General features: G+C 51.6%; 6 protein-coding genes across 6 annotated transcripts; 4 read left to right on the top strand and 2 right to left on the bottom strand.

Annotated features, from left to right (window-relative positions):
* Positions 1 to 847: 847 nt before the first annotated feature.
* Positions 848 to 1,842, top strand: ATEG_06677 (FAD-dependent oxidoreductase; the record flags this gene model as incomplete). The annotated part of the gene is made up of 2 exons (XM_001215855.1): positions 848 to 1,770; positions 1,794 to 1,842. 2 exons carry the CDS (start codon positions 848 to 850, stop codon positions 1,840 to 1,842), a joined length of 972 nt encoding a protein of 323 aa, XP_001215855.1.
* A 507-nt stretch (positions 1,843 to 2,349) lies between these two features.
* On the bottom strand, positions 2,350 to 3,976 carry ATEG_06678 (cytochrome P450; the record flags this gene model as incomplete). The annotated part of the gene is made up of 2 exons (XM_001215856.1): positions 2,350 to 3,510; positions 3,578 to 3,976. 2 exons carry the CDS (start codon positions 3,974 to 3,976, stop codon positions 2,350 to 2,352), a joined length of 1,560 nt encoding a protein of 519 aa, XP_001215856.1.
* A 734-nt stretch (positions 3,977 to 4,710) lies between these two features.
* On the top strand, positions 4,711 to 5,817 carry ATEG_06679 (putative polyketide synthase; the record flags this gene model as incomplete). Its single annotated transcript, XM_001215857.1, has 1 exon — positions 4,711 to 5,817. One exon carries the CDS (start codon positions 4,711 to 4,713, stop codon positions 5,815 to 5,817), a length of 1,107 nt encoding a protein of 368 aa, XP_001215857.1.
* Positions 5,818 to 7,093: 1,276 nt separating this feature from the next.
* On the top strand, positions 7,094 to 15,194 carry ATEG_06680 (type I polyketide synthase; the record flags this gene model as incomplete). Its single annotated transcript, XM_001215858.1, has 11 exons — positions 7,094 to 7,734; positions 7,789 to 8,299; positions 8,355 to 8,400; positions 8,528 to 8,640; positions 8,697 to 8,865; positions 9,089 to 9,190; positions 9,254 to 9,703; positions 9,790 to 11,939; positions 11,993 to 12,089; positions 12,141 to 12,166; positions 12,219 to 15,194. 11 exons carry the CDS (start codon positions 7,094 to 7,096, stop codon positions 15,192 to 15,194), a joined length of 7,281 nt encoding a protein of 2,426 aa, XP_001215858.1.
* Positions 15,195 to 15,407: 213 nt separating this feature from the next.
* Positions 15,408 to 17,390, bottom strand: ATEG_06681 (aminopeptidase P family protein; the record flags this gene model as incomplete). Its single annotated transcript, XM_001215859.1, has 10 exons — positions 15,408 to 15,567; positions 15,621 to 15,739; positions 15,791 to 16,012; positions 16,063 to 16,096; positions 16,150 to 16,193; positions 16,240 to 16,632; positions 16,684 to 16,811; positions 16,862 to 16,894; positions 16,954 to 17,118; positions 17,189 to 17,390. 10 exons carry the CDS (start codon positions 17,388 to 17,390, stop codon positions 15,408 to 15,410), a joined length of 1,500 nt encoding a protein of 499 aa, XP_001215859.1.
* A 457-nt stretch (positions 17,391 to 17,847) lies between these two features.
* Positions 17,848 to 18,698, top strand: ATEG_06682 (pyridoxamine 5'-phosphate oxidase family protein; the record flags this gene model as incomplete). Its single annotated transcript, XM_001215860.1, has 2 exons — positions 17,848 to 17,911; positions 17,962 to 18,698. The coding sequence occupies 2 exons, from the start codon at positions 17,848 to 17,850 to the stop codon at positions 18,696 to 18,698; spliced, it is 801 nt and encodes a 266-aa protein (XP_001215860.1).
* Between the last annotated feature and the right edge of the window lie 444 nt (positions 18,699 to 19,142).

The following is a 19,142-nucleotide window of genomic DNA, read 5'->3' on the forward strand; positions in this document are numbered from 1 at the left end:
GGAGGTGGTAATGAGGTGGTGACGTGCAGAGAGACAGAAGGGTTGGATGATGGGATGGGACGGGATGGAGAAGGGAAACAAAAGAACTGCACTAAACCCGTTGTGTCAAGGCGGAGAGCAAGTGGAGAAGCCCTTTTGTTTTGAACTCCCAAGACGGATAACAACAACCGCGAAACATTCACTTTCTACATTCTTTTCTTCTCTTTTCTTTCTGTCTTTCCTATAGGTATTCTTATTGAAATATTGCATAATTATTGGTTCTTTGTCGCTTTACCATCGATTCTGCCTCTGCCAGTATCACGGAGAACTCCTGGCCTCGCGCAGCTGCAGGCATGTCGGAGGCTGGGACCAGATTCATTCAACACCAATAATCCCAAATGGCATGGAAGACCCTCCGAGGATTCTCCTTCCTAGATGGGGGCATTCTGTCTGATCGTCGATTGTCTTTCCAGTGGAGGCCCAAAGGAGTGGAAACCCCCGATCTCCGATGTTTCTGGACATTTCCTGGGATTCCTAACCATATTTGCTGGCCATATGCCCACTAAGGGTCTATATAGCTACCGATTCGCCGTCCATCAGCTCGTCCAGAGCACATAACAAGTATTAAATCCTTTCGCGTCGACATCTCAGCTAGTTGGTCGGCGAGATAAAAGCCGGTGCTCCGACATTGAGCCTGTTTTAGTTCTGGCCCCAATCTAAATGCCCGTATAGATCTGACTCAGCGCTAGGTAGGTATATATAACCACCATGGACGAACAGGAGAACAGAACTAGCAGAACAAGTTCGATTCAGTCTCTTTTCTCTATTCCATATCGTTCGTTAACGCCTTCATCCAAACACTGTCACCATGTCCAACGTGCTGATCATCGGCGGGGGTTTGGGTGGACTCTGCTTGGCCCATGCGCTCAAGAAGAACCATATCCCAGTCAAAATCTTTGAGAAGGATCAGAAGCAAGACTTTCGCGCACAAGGGTACCGACTCCGCATCAGTTCCCCGGGAATCGGTGCATTGGAATACTCTCTCGCCCCGGAAACATGGGATCTGTTTAAGAAGACCTGCGCCCAGTTTGATCCAACCTCTCCCATGGGACGAGTAGATGCCGCCACGGCAGTGACCCCCGCAGACGCGCCAATGCTGGGTGGTCCTCCACCGCATATGCATGGCTCAGACAGTCTGCCGTACAATGTGGACCGTACCGTGTTCCGTGAAGTCCTTCTAGCGGGGCTCCAAAGTGATGTCTACTTCGGTAGGCAGTTTACCCACTACGAAACCGAGGACGGCCAGGTTCGGGCATTCTTCGCCGACGGGACGGTGGAAACCGGCGCCCTGCTCGTCGGTGCCGACGGAGTGGGATCGCGCGTGCGGAAGCAGCTGCTTCCCCAGTACCCGATTCTCGACACAGGAGTGCGCAGCATCTACGGCAAGACGTTACTATCCGAGGCCCTCGAGAAGCAAATGACGCCAAACGTGCTGCGAGGATTGTCTCTTGCATTCGACAATGACCAGTCTGCGCCGAAGACGCTGTTGCTCGAAGCCATGCGCTTCCCCAGGCGATCGGATGTCACCGAGGTCCCGCTGCCCCCCGACTACGTCTACTGGGTATTGGCGGTTCATCGGGATTATATTCCGCTTGCGGACGAAAAAATGTTGCGTCTAAATCATGAGCAGTCGGCACAGCTGTCCCTCGACTTGACGGAGAAATGGCACCCCTCCTTGCGGGTTCTGCTCGAAGCACAGGATGTCGCACAAACCTCGACGTTGCGCATTACGTCCGTCTTACCCGAGCTCCCAGACTGGGAGCCATCGCCGTTGGTTACGTTGTTGGGCGATGCCATTCATAACATGCCTCCGACCGGCGGAATGGGAGTCAATACTGCGCTGCGAGATGCAGAAGATCTGGCTCGCCGTTTGGGGCAGGCGGGAATCGGCCCTGGATGTAAAAGCGTTGTCGCCGAGTATGAAAAATCGCTGCGCGAGTTTGCGCGAAAGACGATCGGGGGAAGCTGGCAGGGAGGACTCAAGGCTTTTGGCATGCGGCCTGTCGAGGAGTGCGAGAGGATCGATTTATAGGGTTCCCTTCGATTCCTTCAATAGTTGTTGGCCCACTCTCCTCATGTACTTGTTGTCTTGCTTTCTCTTTTCACTGTAATTTGGGTAGCTCTATAAAACAGGTCTACGGCATACTCAGAATCGTTGTATTGCAATTAACTCGGAGCTTCCATAGTATTCGCATTTTTCCAACATTACATTGCTATAGGTATGCTGGCATAGTAAGTACATGTAAATTGATCTCCAAGGTCATTATCCATTATTTCATAGATAGATTGGGACTTCAGAGATTAATTCAGTCATGCCCGTGGTGCATGCAACCGAACAGTAACGCTCTGCGCAGGGGCACTGGTCAAGGTCACCTTTTGTTTAATCTCTGTCTCAGCATTGACGTCTTCCATCGCATCAAACCGCTGCACCAACCGAACAAGGACATAGCCCGCCTCCGTCAAGGCGAACTGCTGTCCGAGGCATATCCTTGGTCCCCCACTGAAAGGAAGATACTCCCACAATGTCTTACGGGCCTCCCATCGGCCAGGCCTGAAATCATCGGCATCAGGCCCCCATATATCCCTACGTCGGTGCATGGAGTAGGCGCTGAACATAATTGCCTGGCCTTTGCGCACAAAGATAGGTTGTCGGCCGTCGCTGCCACCACCACGGGGAAGGGTCGTGTCCCTGACCGCGATGCGGCGGTTGAATGGTGCGACTGGATACAAGCGAAGGCTCTCGTTTAGGCAATGCCGCAGGTGACTGCAGGATTTAAGGGCACCAAAGGTGAGATTGTGGGGGTTGTCGTAAGAACCGAAGTCTTCGAGCACGGCCTGGCGGAGCTTCTGGAACTCGTCTGCATGGCGGGCGAGAAGCAGGACCGTCCAGCTGAGCAGTGAAGCGGTCGTGTCACGACCAGCCAGGAGCAAAGTGAGAACCTGATTGCGGAGCTCAATCGGGTCTTGCGTGGCGGTCGTCAAAGCGTGGAGAAGGATGTACTGAGGTGACCGTTCGGGGTCTGCCTGGAGCTTTCCTTCTTGACCGGCTTTGATAGCATCCTGCACATATCGGTCCACATATTTGTGCACTTCGCTTTCAGAAAAGCGAGACTCCTGGTTATTGGCCAGCCAGTACAGTTTATCCAAGCGCGCGCGCTTGCCGATGTATTCCATGGACTTGTCGAGATGGTGGGCGAAATCAGCCTCCGCTGTCTTTTGACCAGTGATTGCAGATATCTGACTCTCAACACTTTTTCCGAAGAGAAACTCAGTCGACGAGTCAATGGTGAACCGATGGAAAATTTCCTGGATGTCCACAGGCTCGGTCCACTTTCCGTTGATCACTGGAATTGCTAGCATTACCTTCTGTACGTGGCGTTCTTCGAGATCCAGGTCACTGATCTGGCTGCGCGAAAACTGTGGGCGCAAGAGAGCCCTGTATCTGGCCCATTCCGCTCCGTCTGTAGAAGCCTGCGTGCCGTATATTAGTGTTTCCGGCCCAGACAAGACAGACGATGGCTCTAACGGGCAGACTCACGATATTCTTGCCTGTGAGCTGGTGGGAGACGTTCCATCGCAGATCGCCGGCGACGAAGTCCTTGAACTGAGTAGCCCAGACCGCCCGTACGTTCTCGGGGTCGATGGTGAAGCACGTCTCCCGGCCCAAGCTCATCCACGACAAGGTGGCTACATGCCGTCCTTCGCGCGCGCTGATGTGCGCAATTCGACGCTCGAACATCGGACAGAGTACATCGGCTTTGTCTGCCGCCAGGGTCTCCTTGAGAAGACCAATCCCTAGTAGATCACTAGGATAGGTTGGATATGGGGCACATCCCCATCGGCGGGCTTTTCGGGCATGGTTGAATTTGGCGGCTAGCGTCCAGAACAAGCGCAGAACTACCACCGCCAACACTGATATTGAAAGTAGAGTTGCCATGCCTGAATAAAAGACGACATACAGAGAGGGCTCTTGGATCACTATTACAATTCCAATATGAGAACCGATAGATCAGAACTTATGCTTGGCCGAACGATTTTAATCGTGTAACGAAAGAAAAGAAAAGAAGCAAGGAGCTTCCACCAAACATACTGTAGTTACGCGTATAGTAAACAGCAGACTGAACTCAGCTGCCGGTGAGATGCACAATACGCCTGGTGGTGTGATTTTCAAGGATTGCTCGAATGTGCCACGTATTCGTGATAGATGCATCCCTTACTGCAGCCCCTCGCAAGGGGCTCGTACCAGGTCAAGATCGGCTGGGGCCAGAAAAACAGGTGCAGTTGGGTCGTACGAAACATACAAAGACCAGATACAGTTATCAAAGAGTCATAACCTAGAAGGGGCTGTTGCCGTCGCTCCTCTAATTGAAGGGATTTGCACTGTTGGGCCGTATACTAGTATAGCTCAGAATGCACAACCAATACTCCATGGTTTATCACCTGCTAGCACCATTGCAATTCAATTAAAGACAAGCACAATGAGATGCTCAAGTAGTGATAAGTCGAAAGGATGCCCACATGTTTCGATAGATCAGCTTTCACCCCACCAGAACACCTTCTGTGACCCTCATAGCTTCCCCATAGCTTCCCCATGCCTCCCCGTTATCAAGTTATCGTCCCTTATCCCTACTCACAAAGAATTGCATCTCTCGGCGACCAGAAACTAATGTAATGTCTCGATTTGACCCATTCGCCCTCATCGATCTCCCCTACCGCGTCATCAATAACCACTCCCTCGATGCTACGGTCCTCATACCCAAAAACACATGTGGAAACCCGCTCGACAAGAAAGAATGCCCCGTGATGGTCAGGTTCCACGGTGGAGGCTTCATTGTAGGCCACCGCAACTACGAGCCCTGGTTTGCTCAATGGTTCCTGGACCTCGCATACGCACACGGCGCTATCATCATCTCGCCGGACTACCGACTGCTCCCCGAATCCAATGGGGCTGATATTTTAAGCGACTTGGAACACTTCTGGCAGTGGATTCAGAAAGATCTATTGGACATTGCTGAGAAACAGCGTTGGGGCGTTGTCCCCGATCTTTCTCGTGTGTTATGTTGTGGGGAGAGTTCCGGGGGCTGTTTGGCGGTTTACTCGGCCTTGGGGTTGCCTTCTATATTATCCCAGAACTCTGTGCAAAGAAACAACGCACAGAAAGGAGAAGCGGAAACAATAACCATCAAGGCCGTGATACCTATTTCCGCGCCGCTCGATCCGAATGTGCCCGAACTGAAGATTCCTCGACCCCGGAAATTTATGGGAACGAAAGCACCGCCTCCAAGACAAGCCGAGGCCTTGATTCGGAAGTACATCAAGAACATGACGCCGGGAGCAATCAGGACGGGACAGGATCCCACACTCGATATGTGGGAGTTGTTGCTGTGTATTCTACAGCAGTGCTATCTACCCAGGCTTTTCAAAGGCAACGGGGACAAGGATATGTTTGGAATGCTCATAGCGATGTTGGAGAAGACAGAAGACAAAACAGCAAATGCGATGATTCCGACTTGGATCATTCATGGAACTCAGGACACACTGGTATTTCCATTCCCTCTTCCTATCTGGCTACACGTTATTAATGTTAAAGTGCAACGTGTTCAGATCCCGCATGTTTGCTCTACAAGCTTTGTACAGCGTCTGAAGGAGATTGCGCCCACTACCCCAGTAAGGATTGACTTGCAGCCTGGAGACCACCTGTTTGATGTTGAGATGACCATGGATGAGAGATGGATTGCAGAGGGCAGGAAACTATTCTTGGAGAAGTACTGGCCTTGATTGACGCTGTTCGAAGGCAATATGACTGTCTGTATCCGGGCGCCCGGTGAGTGTCCGCGGTAGGCATATAGATGGCCATGACGTGATCCGATATATCTGAAACTCACGAATGGTCAAGCGTAATATGGTGTCATAGCTTTCACATTTGCTATCCTGAGAAGGTATTCTTGTCGAAGTCGACCGTGAAGGAACAAATAAGACTCGAATAGGCGAGCAATTTGCTTAAGCTCATTCCACACTATCACCTTAAAATGAAGCTTCTCCTGAACAGTCGAAGCTAGCATTACCGTATGGGGCTTAGGTGGCCACAAGGACGCCTTGCTGGAGGCGCAAAGCCGGAGGCGCAAAGCCGAAGACGAAACAAAAAGCACAGCATCACACTCTATGTATACGGATCTCAATCAGAGATTATTACCTGACCACATGGATAGCTGAACTTTCATACGATAGACAGGAGGGATGAGGTGATCATCTCGAGCATCTGACATGTCATAAGGAGACACAATACAGGAGCTGCATATCCTTACGGTGGAGATGCCATGCATATGAGGACCAGGAAATCGTCCAGAAGTTGACTAGTAAGATCCAATATCATCCGAAGTTCTAGTATTAACACGGCGAGGCAGGTTGCAGCTAGCATGATTCGTACGCAAGGTGGAGAGCCAAGCTGGAGATTTGTCCGACGCCTGCCTTGCCGCAAACAAACCGCAAGGGGCTTACGTGGCAAACATCTTGAAACCAAGGCGAATCAAGGGATATCATGGGTATCCATGTGTGGCAATACGGGGTAATATGACTATGGCTGCCTGTGCGTCGTGTTGCCCATCGGGAAGCAGTGAGTGGCTATACGCTGACTACAGCTGGATCAACAATTCAATCCACAGGGATCACCAGCTCTATTGGCAGAGGGACAAAATACCTCCACTTTCAATTATCCCCGGAGGTATGATTGCTGCTGAAGCGGACATGCCTTGCATATCAAGATGGTATCGCTTACCTCCGCTGCAGAGTCCCTCGTATCTCACAAACGGCTGCAACGGGGCGTCAGGTAGCTTGCATATACTTTTAGGTGCCTTTCGAGGCGGGGGAGTGGATTTCAAAAGTCCTGATCCAGCCCATTGTAGATCTGAATGTTTACGAAAGGAATGCAGAAAGTGTCCGCGCGGAAGATTATTCCTTTTGAAAGCGACTTAGATTCATATAAGCCTTGTGTACTGCCAATCCTGCACTCGGCGTGCCCAAGTCGACATCAATCAGGGTCTTAGAGCCATTTAACATGCGCAAACCTTTGGATGGCCATCCCAATGGTCTCTTGAATGACTCTCTATCGAATGGCCATGGCCAGGATGGGCGTACAAATGGCGACGTTAATGCGGTGCATACAAACGGCAGATTCACACCGGAGCCTCTGAAATCTGGCTCAACTGTCCCTATTGCCATTTGTGGCATGGGCATGCGATTACCAGGCGGTATCCGAGACGATGAAGCCCTGTATGACTTCCTCATCAACAAGATGGATGCACGTTCCTCAACCCCCGCGGACCGATATAATGTCGACGCATACTACAGTCCACACGGCAAACCAGGGACCATCATCACCAAGCATGGCTACTTCCTTAATGACACCGACTTTTCAAAGTTCGACCCTTCCACCTTCAGCATCACCGCCGCCGAGGCAGCTCAATTGGATCCCAGCCAACGACTAGTCCTCGAGGTGGTTCGCGAGGCATTGGAGAGGGCGGGCGAGTCAAATTGGCGTGGAAAGAAGATTGGCACATACGTGGGGCTGTTCTCGGAGGACTGGCAGGATCTACATCACAAAGACGTGAACTTTTACGATCCATACAACCTGATCGGTGTACTCGACTTTGCCATCGCGAATCGGATCTCCTACGAATACGATCTGAAAGGTCCTAGGTAGGTCGACTCGATCCAGTACTACCAACCGTGTAATGTTGACGGAATATATAGTGTCATGGTGAAGACTGCCTGCTCGTCAGCTGGAATCGGATTGCATGAGGCTATTCAGGAAATTCAGCGGGGCTCCATTACGTCGGCAATTGTTGCTGGCGCCAACCTGATATTGTCACCTGGAATGACGGTCGCCATGAGCGTTCAGGCGGCCCTATCCCCCGAAGGCTCGTCTAAGTCCTTCGATGCTGGAGCGGATGGTTATGCCAGAGGCGAAGCGGTGACTGTGTTATATATCAAGCGGCTGGACGAGGCCATCCGCGACGGAAATCCGATACGAGCTGTCATTCGATCATCCGCCAGTAATGCTGACGGGAAAACGGCGGGAGTTACCAACCCGAGTGCTGAGGCCCATGAGGCAGCAATCCGTGAAGCGTATTCCAACGCAGGTCTTGACCTTTCTCGAACTGCCATGGTAGAGGCACATGGCACAGGCACGCCGACGGGAGACCCCATTGAGGCAAAGGCCATTGCAAGCTGTTTTGGGAAAGATGGAGTGTACATGGGCACGGTATGCTGTCTTTGACGCTCCTTCGTCTCGCCTGTAAGATCTGACACCTCCTCAGGTGAAACCGAATATGGGCCATAGCGAAGGCGCAGCGACCATCACGAGTCTGATCAAAGCGGTAGTATCTCTGGAACACCGGACAATTATTCCAAACATCAAGTTCAACACGCCCAATCCCGCAAGCAAGTCAGCTCTTTCACCATTTTGCATGTTCTTTACTAACAATCACAGTCCCCTGGAAAGAAGCAAAGCTGGTCGTCCCGGTCGAGCCTTGCCCATGGCCCGTTGATCGTGCTGAGCGACTGAGTGTCAACTCGTATGGAATCGGTGGCTCCAATGTCCACGTAAGTTGCTAGTATCACAGCTGATCACGTATTTTGCATCTAATGCGAGCTACCAGTTTATCCTGGATTCTGCAGCCTCCTTTGGACTGGGCGTCCCACAATCCATCCCACCGTCACTCAAACCACAGAAGCAGAAGAAGACGGTACTGGTTTTCTCTGCAGGACATCCAGAGTCTGTGAAGGTCATGGTCAAAAATCACCAAGAGTATCTGTCCAGGTTCCCAGGTCGGCTGGATAGTGTCGCGTATACTCTATCCCACAGACGAGAGCACTTGAAATACAGAGCTTTCTGCGTGACAAATGGGACGGATACACTCCCAGAGTCCACGCCTGTCCCTTCTCGCAATCTGAAGCAGACGGCCTTCGTGTTCACAGGACAGGGAGCGCAATGGTGGGTGGCATCGGGCGTGCTTGAGCTCTCGTCATGGATATGGGCTGACAGAATCAGGGTTCATATGGGACTACAACTCATGGCTGACTGCCCATCATTCCTGGCCAATATCCAATCGATGGATAGAATTCTACAGGGACTTGAGCATGCCCCTTCGTGGTCAATGGAAGGAAAGTCTCCATTAACCTCTTTGACTGGGTCTTGACTAATCTGATCCAACAGATATCCTTTGCTATTCCGATGACAAACGCCTCCTTTCCCGAGCAGAATGCGCCCAACCAATCTGCACTGCCCTCCAAATCGCCCTGGTCGACCTCCTAGCATGCTGGGGTATCAGACCTTCAGCGGTTGTTGGCCATTCCAGTGGTGAGATTGCGGCCTCCTATGCAGCAGAGTGCCTGACAAAGGAAGAAGCGATGGCCGTTGCTTTCTATCGTGGATATGTCTGCAAGAACCCTTCACGAATGGGTGGAATGGCAGCCATTGGCTTAGGAAAAGCAGAGGTATTCCGCTTCCTTGTCCCAGGTGTAACTGTTGCGTGTGAAAACAGTCCATCTAGTGTCACGTTGGCTGGGGATCTCGACGTACTAGAAAAGGTCATAGGTGATATCAAAAAGCACGATGAAGGGATCTTTGTCCGAAAACTACAGGTGGAAATGGCATATCACTCCGGTATGTTCAGTTTTCTTGCCCTTCTCCGTTGCATTTTTCGACCTTCAATTGTGTCACTCGCATTATAGTGGATCCTAACATTTTAGACCACATGCGCCTTGTCGGAAACACCTATTGCGACCTCACCACCGAGAAGCTCGACCCACGCTCACCCAAGATCCCATTCTACTCTAGCGCTGATGGAGGAAAAGTCCTGTCCAAAGCGTTCCAGTTTGGCCCTCGCTACTGGCAGCACAATCTGGAGAGCCCTGTTCTGTTCTACGATGCCGTCAGGTCGATGCTTTCTAGCTCACCTCAGATGGCTTTACTGGAGGTCGGACCACACTCAGCTCTGCGTGGAGCCCTGCGCCAGATCTCACAAAAATTATCCATCCCTATACAATACATGTCTACTCTATGTCGCAATGAGAATGACACCGACACGTTTCTGTCTGCGATAGGCCAGCTCTACATAGCAGGAGTGGACATCAGTGTTCCTACTGATCCTGTGAATTCGGTGGTATTGACTGATCTTCCCACATATCCTTGGTACTACGAGCGGGAATACTGGTGCGAAACAAGGGTGATGAAGAACTGGAGGTTCCGCAAGCATCTTCCGCATGATCTGCTGGGCGTTCGTACTCTCGAAGGAACAGACCTGGCTCCAACTTGGCGGAACGATCTCCGCATTGTCAATGTTCCATGGCTGAGAGACCATTGTGTGGGGAACGACATTATCTTTCCAGCTGCAGCATACATCGCGATGGCCGGTGAGGCGGCCTTCCAGCTTGGCGATGGTAAAAAACGAGACTACACGTTGAAAAGCATGGATCTCCATCAGGCACTGATACTTCATGAGGACAAGCCTGTCGAACTTGTCACAACGCTTCGCCCTCAGCGACTGACAGCAAGTCTTAACAGTGCCTGGAGTGAGTTCCAGATCGTGTCTTTTGACGGAGAGGAGTGGATCAAACATTGTTCTGGCTTAGTCCGAACAGGTCTTGCGTCTTCTCGTCCTGCATCGACCAGGAAGATACCTGTGGCGCTTCCCAGAAAAATCTCTTCGTCTCGCTGGTATGAGACTATGGCCCGGGCTGGGCTGAACTATGGCCCTCGGTTTAGTGGGCTACGAGACCTCACAGCAAGTGTCACAGAGACAAAAGCCGTCGCAGCTATCTCTGATCATCCCGGCGAGGAATCTGAGTCACCCTATGCGCTGCATCCTTCGACTCTTGATATGGCCTTCCAATCTTGGACAGTAGCCTCTGTGAAGGGCGACTACCGCTCATTCCGAGACCTAATAATGCCAACATTTATCGAGGAAATGTATGTGTGTGCGGGCACCAAACAGAAAATCCACATCAGCACTACAAGCACTGGCCGTAACGTGCCTCAAGGCCATTCATACGGTACCGATGAGAATGGGAAATTGGTCTTCCTCCTGAAAAACTTCTGTGCTTCCCGGTTGGAGCCGGATGGAACGGGTCCAGACTTGACTGCGCTATCGCTGCATTGGAAGCCAGCTTTCGAGTTCCTCAACAGCGGCGAGCTGACGCGCCCGACATACGACATCCGAGAGCAACTTGCCCTGGTAGAGAGGCTCTATCTGCTTTGCGCAGTGGAGTCAAACAAGGCACTTCAGGGTGTTACGGCCACTCAGCCACATTTCGAGCGGTATCGAAATTGGCTTGCGACTCAATGCACTCTCTTCACACAGCCCGGATACATTCTTGTCGATGACTCGGCGGATTTAGTCAACATGTCTCCAGAGAAGCGTGTCAAGCTGATCTCGACTGTATTCGAGCAGTGCGAGAAGGCCGGCTGTGGGTCTATTGCAACCGCTATATGGCGGACTTACGATCAACTCGTCAACGTTTTCGAGGGAAAAACTGACTTCCTAGATCTGCTGATTCATGATGGCACGCTGTCTGCTATCTACACTTGGATGAACGACGTGTGGGATGTAAGCGAGTTCTTCCAGTTACTCGGCCACATGCACCCACAGATGAGAATCTTGGAGATTGGGGCCGGCACTGGTGGGCTCACGGCGAAAGTCCTTGAACAACTCCGCTCGGAGTTTGGAGAGCGATTATACCTTCAGTATACCTTTACTGATGTGTCTTCTGGCTTCTTTCCGACTGCGATGGAGAGGTTCAAGGAACATGACGCCATTGAGTACAAAGTGCTTGATATCTCCAGGAATCCCTTGGAGCAAGGCTTCAACCGCGAGGAGTATGATCTTATTATAGCTTCCAACGTAAGGCTCCTGAAGTTGTCAAGGCTGATGAGAAATTGCTAACTCTGAACCAGGTTCTACATGCAACACCAATCCTCCATGACACGCTTGTCAATGTTCGGACTCTATTAAGGCCCCAAGGGCGGCTGTTTTTGCAGGAACTGTCTCCGAGTAAGTCGATGCTTCCAAAACAAGGGGCAATTCCCACACTAACAGCAGCAGTGACAAACGGCATGGCGTATATCATGGTGAGACAAATCTGGTAACAGTATAGCTACAGGCAACGTTAACTCTTCTCAGGGACTCTTCTCCGGTTGGTGGCTCGGCGAAGCAGATGGTCGCATCGATTGTCCTTTCCTTCCCCCTGAGGAATGGGATACAAGGCTACGCGCGGCAGGTTTTGGTGGATGCGAGACAGTGGCATTTGACAACGAACGACCTTATCATGTCAACGCGAACATCATCGCCAGGCCAGCAATCGATTTTGAATATCCCCAGAACATCACGCTTCTGTCAGGACCGTCCCGAATCCACCCGTTGGCACTCCGGGTAGAGACACTGTTGCGAAGCAGCGGCTATCAGCTTCAGCACTGTCAATGGGGTCAAAAAGGGCAGCCTCCTCCTGGACAGGATATTATCTCATTCGTCGATTTGGAACAACCTTTCCTCAAGGAACCCATCGAAGCCGACTGGAACCGATTCCTTCAATTAATCCAATCCCTGGACCAGGCTGCGGTGATCTGGCTTACGCCTCTGGCGCAAGTCAAATCGAAGGACCCTCATGCAGCCCTGATTCTGGGAATGGCTCGAACCATTCGTTCAGAGCTAGCCATACCACTGGCCACCCTGGAACTTGAGCACCATGATTCTGCTGGTGCAGCTGATGCAGTGATAAAAGTGACCAAGCACGTCCAGGAATGTAAAGACGACATGGGTGATCTCGATCCAGATATGGAATTCTCCTGGGTCAGCGGCGAAGTGCACGTTGGACGGTTCCACTGGTCCCCGGTAGAGAAGGCACTGAAACAAGAAGCGCCCCCAGCCGAAACCAAAGCCCTGAAGATTGGCAAACGGGGTTTGTTGCAGTCCCTGCACTGGTTTGGACGGCGGTTGCCTAAGCTCCCAGCCGATCACGTCCAGATTGAAATGAGAGCTGTCGGCCTAAACTTCAAAGACGTCCTCATTGCCATGGGTATCGTCGATAGTGGTTCTGGTGATGCCGTCCTGGGTGTTGAGGGCGCTGGATATGTCAGGAATGTGGGCGCAGACGTCCACCACATTCGAGTGGGAGACCGAGCGATGGTCCTTGGAGCTGACTCAACCGGCCTGGCGACGCAGGTTCAAAGACCGGGCAGCTATGTTGTGCCCATACCTAGCCACCTCAGTTTCGAAGACGCCGCAACTATGCCCGCTGTGTACATCACGGTTTTGCTGGGTCTGGTTGACAAAGCGCGTCTCGAAAAGGGCCAGTCGATCTTAATCCATGCGGCTGCAGGTGGGATCGGTATCGCAGCCATCCGAGTTGCCCGTTGGATCGGGGCGGACATCTACTGCACTGTTGGCTCAGAGAAGAAGGCAACGTTCTTGGTGGAAGAACTCGGCATCCCACGCGATCGAATCTTCAATTCTCGAGACACCACTTTCCGAGATGACTTGATGGACGCCACAGATGGGACCGGCGTGGACTGCGTCCTCAACTCACTCTCTGGCGAGTTACTGCACGCCTCGTGGGAGTGCGTAGCGTCGTCGGGCTGCATGGTCGAAATTGGGAAGCGAGACATGATCGGCCGTGGCCAGTTGGCTCTCGACAAATTCGAAGACAACCGCACGTATATTGGAATCGACCTTTCCAAGTATTTTGTGACCAACAAGCCTGGCGTCATGAGGTTGATGAAGCTGATGCTCGAGCTCTGCTCTGAGGGCCATATAACGCCGATCCATCCGATCACTTCCTTTGGTGCCGAGAAAGTCGAAGAAGCCTTCCGGTACATGCAGCAAGGAATTCATATTGGAAAGGTGGTGATCAAGTTTCCCGACACAGAGACATCACTACCCTGGACTCCAGAAACGCCCACGCCTTCTTTCCGACACGATCGAGCCTACCTCCTAGTTGGCGGGATGGGAGGCCTGGGGCAGGCTATCGTTCGATGGATGACAACGCATGGTGCCAGGCATATTATCTTCCTATCGCGCTCAGCGGGCGCATCAGAGGAAGATAAATCCTTCATTCAGGAGCTCAACCTCATGGGCTGTACAGTACAGGCCTGGGCAGGCGACGTCAGCGATCCCGCTGTAGTGAAAATTGCAATCGATCAGTCGCCGATTCCCATTGCTGGTGTCATGCAAATGGCTATGGTGCTCTGCGACGTCGGCGTTATTGACATGGATCTCGAAGCGTACCAAAAGGTCATCCGACCCCGAGTGCAGGGGACCTGGAATATCCACAACGCGCTGCCAAACGAAGAACTGGACTTTTTCGTGCTGTTTTCGTCTGCATGTGGCATGGTGGGATACTATGGCCAAGCCAATTATGCCGCGTCAAACACCTTCCTCGACGCCTTCGCTCAATATAGACATGACCACGGGTTGCCAGCATCAGTCATGGATATCGGCGCCGTCAACGACGTGGGGTACATTAGTCGCACGCCAGCAGCCAAAGATGCTATGCTCGCGAGCGCAGGTCGTCTAATCACAGAGCAGGACTTCCTTGATACCCTCCAGCTGACTATCGCCCGGTCATCCAAGCCGCCAACCTCTTCTCCCGCAAGACCAAAGGCACAAGGAGCCCGTGGCATTCATTTCCACAACCCCAGCCAGGTAGTTCAAGCCCTGGAATGCCAACTGCCGATTATGCACCCAGAAAACAACATCATCTGGAAGCGTGATCCGCGGATGGCTATCTACCGAAACATCGAGACGGTCTCGGTCCAGACGGAGGCGACGAGCAGCGGCCTCAAAACTTTCCTTACGGAGGTCAATGCAGACCCAACTTTGCTCAGCCAGCCTTCGGCAGCGGAATTCCTGGCCGGAGAGATCAGAGACCGCGTGGCGACATTCCTCATGCGGAGAGAAGACGAAGAGCCATTGGACCTCGGGCTTACGCTCTCAGAGTCCGGGGTCGATTCGCTAGTGGCGATTGAGGTTCGGAATTGGTGGAAGCAGAGCCTCGGAGTGGAGGTGTCAGTGTTGGAGCTGAAGAACGGTGGAAGTATGTTGCGGCTGGGAGAGTTGGCGGCGAAGAGATTGCGGGAGAAAATGGCCGACAAGTTATCATGATATCGTTACTATATTAGAGACCAGAGTGCTAGAGACTGTCAGTATATGCAGGCGGAGTTGTTGATCTGTACTGAATGTTCAGCCAGCACCTAGAGTATGGCGATCATTGGTCGTCTATGGTACAAGTATTCTGGTATAAAGGGTATCTATGTCCTAGTACACTAATCCCGGAGGGCTTCAATGTCGTCCACCTAAAGTATCCTGGTTAGCATGTCATCGATGGGAACCGCGAAGACTAGAGCGCACCTCTTTCACTGCTTCGGTTGTGAGCACGATGGGGCTATCGTCCCCAACACAAACGCTGTCCTCGATACGAATTCCGATGCCACGGAACTTTTCAGGCCACCGCTCATCATCCGGAACATATACGCCTCTGGGAGAGTTATATTAGTGGAGTTCTCGGCCGACAGAGGGGAAACCACATACGGTTCGACAGTGATACATTGTCCGGCTTTGAGGTTTTGTCCTCGAGAGTATCCGGAACAGTCGTGAACATCGAGTCCTACATAATGTCCCAGATGGTGAGGGAAGAGTACTCCCATTGCCTAAGGAAGTCAATACGATGACAAAACTTAGCTAGGATGATCAAGACTTACGTTTCCAGAAACATCGAATCCTAGCTGTTTCAACTGGTCTTTCAGCCCGTTCTCAGCCACGCTGTGCAGACGGTCCAAAGAGAGACCTGTGGTTTCCCGACAGAGAGAAATGCAGCTTCGATGGACGTTCAAGACGGCGTTGTACAAGTCGCGCTGCGGATCCGAAAACTTGCCGTTGACTGGCCAAGTCCGCGTAATATCGGAGATATACGTGCCCATCTCCTGCCGGTTCGTTAGTAACTATATCGTCTCTAAGCTAGGAGGGAACCTACACCACCACCATCGACCAAGACCATGTCCCCGTTTCTGGAAAGCAGTTAGCTATCGGTAACGGTATAACATACATTAGTTATAATCACCTCAAGACATCGTCGTTCCGTGTGTAGTGGATGCTCAAGGCATTCTGACATCATTAGTCTCAATCCAGGCATGTGGAAAGGCATACATACGGAACCACCCGCAACAACGGGCACAAAAGCACTCCCATCGCAGCCGTTGACCTTGAAGTGGTACTCTAGGAAGGACGCGAGATCCTTTTCCTTGGTGAATGTTCGTCTCATGGCCTCGGTGAAGGCTCGTCCGGAAGCTTGCCCGACACGGCGCAGCTGCACCACTTCATCCTCGCTCTTGAATGCCCTCATTTCGTTGAGGATAGGGCGCAGCGGTTTGACTTTACGATAATCAATGATTTTCTTGAGCTTCTCCGACGCGCCAGTGGGGCCGTATAGGTATCGGTGCAAGGACGATCTTCCAGGGTTGAAGGCCGGGATGTCGGTATAAATCTCGGTAGCGTCTGAAACGATCTTCGGGAGAATCTCCGCAATGCGGTCTATATCACCTGTCTGATTGGAGATAAGTCGTAGCCTTTGAATAGTGCCATGAATAGGTCTTACCTCGTCCGCATTGAAGACGTCAATAGCAGCTCGCGTGCCAGACCGAGCGCCGTCCCAGAGCTCGGCCTTGGGATCCTTTTCGCGCACATAGAGGTGGAATAGGTGATTGTTGCCAGATCCATCATTTGCTGTTACGTGTAAGTCTCGATCTCCGGCGATCTGGCCATGACCTACTCACCGACGATAGCTAGCGCATTCGGTTCGTTGAATCCTTTATGCCGACGAGTCAGTAAATGATTCATCCAGCGCGACAGTCGCCCGATGACCAACCTGTAAGGTAGAAGAAGTTGGAATCCTGTCGGTATTCATTGAAGATACCCGCAGCACGGTAGGTGACCTCCGAGGCAGCAAGGACGGCAATGGCGTGTTTGGGGAGCTTGTTCGCGAGTCGTGAACGGCGATGAGCGTACTCGAGAGCGGTGATTCCAGGAGTGACTTTCAGGAAAGTAAAAATCAGTTACCATTAAGATCATATATTCACAAGTAGAGAAAATCGATTACCTACGTTCTCCTGGGTTTAGTATGTGCGGATGTGTCTCGTGTAAGGGTTGGCCGAATTTGAGCTCCGCGGCGGATATCGAAGCATATGCGCGGCGAAGAGCCGGAGCTCTCTCAGGGACCGAGCGAACACAGGGAAGTGCAACACGTGGGGAGGAGCGGCGGAGATACCTAGGCCATTGGCGAGCGACAGATTTTGCTATCGACATCCTTAAAATGACAGCCGTGGCTTTCCAGGAGCCAACACTAGAGGGAACAGAGGGATGGTTTGGTTTGGTTTGATAGCGGCGGTCGGGATCGCTGAAAGCTCCGAGGTTGGTGGCCTTACTGCCTGAGGCAGGGATGATGCTCCTGATCGGCTCCACTAGCCAATTACGGCGGACCTATTTACTCGCAAGGACCTCCCCACAATGGAAATGGCGTGCGATCACAGCAATGCAGCTTATCTCGGACCTGAAGGGCGTATAAAGGCAATGGCAGTAATACGAGTTCTCACACGGTCTCCTGGTGTGTCAATTCTTTCTCGGAAACTCGGAATGGCCCACTAGTATAAGGGTGACTCACATCGACTTGGAATCTGTTGAACGAATCTCTATATCAGTGACAATATATAAGGCTAAACGACAACCTTCAGACATTCACACACACACAGCAAATACTTTCGAAATGGGACGCACTTTGACTTATCCCAAACGGTCCTCGAACACGGTCAACCGTTACAAACATCGGGGTAAGTCAAAAGAACTACAACAGCAGGAAACGTTTCTGAATAGATCGCAGCGACTTACGATCTGGGGGCTATCCATTCGATCATCAACTCGTCGCAAGTCCTCCATGTCTCTTTCAATCCTGGGCCATCGGACCCTTTCCCGGCCATTCTGCCCATGATCGGGCAGATGGGTTCGTTCGACTACCCTTCGGCAAGTATTGATGAGCCACTGGAGTGCTATCTTCATGGCTATGTCAGCTCACGGATTATGAACCTTGCTCGGGAGAATGAAGATGAAGGATTACCTATTTGCGTTGCTGCCAGCAAAGTCGATGGATTGATCTTGTCCTTGACGCCAAACTCACACAGCTACAACTATCGTTCCGCGATCCTTCACGGCTATGCCAAACTCGTCACGGATGAAGCTGAGAAACTCTACGCCATGGAGCTGATTACCAACTCGGTCCTACCTGATCGTTGGAGACATTCACGGGTACCTCCAGACCGGGCCGAGATGTCTTCAACCGTTATCCTCAAGGTCAAGGTTGTTGATGGCAGCGGCAAGATCCGAGATGGCGGTGTTTCTGATGAGAAGAAGGACACTACCAATAATGAGGTTACCCAGAGTGTCTGGACAGGCGTTGTCCCTGTTTGGGAAACTTTTGGAGAACCCATTCCAAGTCCCCAAAATAAGGTGACTGGTGTACCTGAGTATATCACTTCGTTTGTTTCCCGCAAGAACGCGGAAAACCAGTCGTACTCTGAGGGGGCCGTTGTTGTTACGCTTCCTCCGGAAGAACAACACTGAGATCAGGCTCCATTTGCCCGTTTCAATGTTATGACTCCTGCCTGTTATGGGCTCTCCACGTTATGAATGTACGTCTTTATTGTCTTCTACATCATGCTTATGCGGTTATCAGTATATGTGTCTTTGTCAAGTGATAGTAGGCTACCCACGAAAAAAATATATTTCAGTACCAAAGTACAACGTTCATTCAAGATTCGTGTCTTTTCTTCGAATATTCACGGGAATTTGTCTGGCGTATTGGAACGTTATCAAGCTTTTTCTGGTAGTCTGCGGAGTATTTTCTTGCGTTTCGGAGTCGACCGATGCTCCGCAGATACTCCAACATCCCCCCTCCACGACCCCACGTCATAGCTTTTCAGCGCGTTCCCACTCCGGGCGGATCTGCAAATCCCTTCAACAGCCCCAAGATATTATCTGCTTCAAAACCACTACTGCGATCTGGTT

Source organism: Aspergillus terreus, genomic scaffold (assembly GCF_000149615.1).
Source record: "Aspergillus terreus NIH2624 scaffold_9 genomic scaffold, whole genome shotgun sequence".
NCBI lineage: Eukaryota > Fungi > Ascomycota > Eurotiomycetes > Eurotiales > Aspergillaceae > Aspergillus > Aspergillus terreus.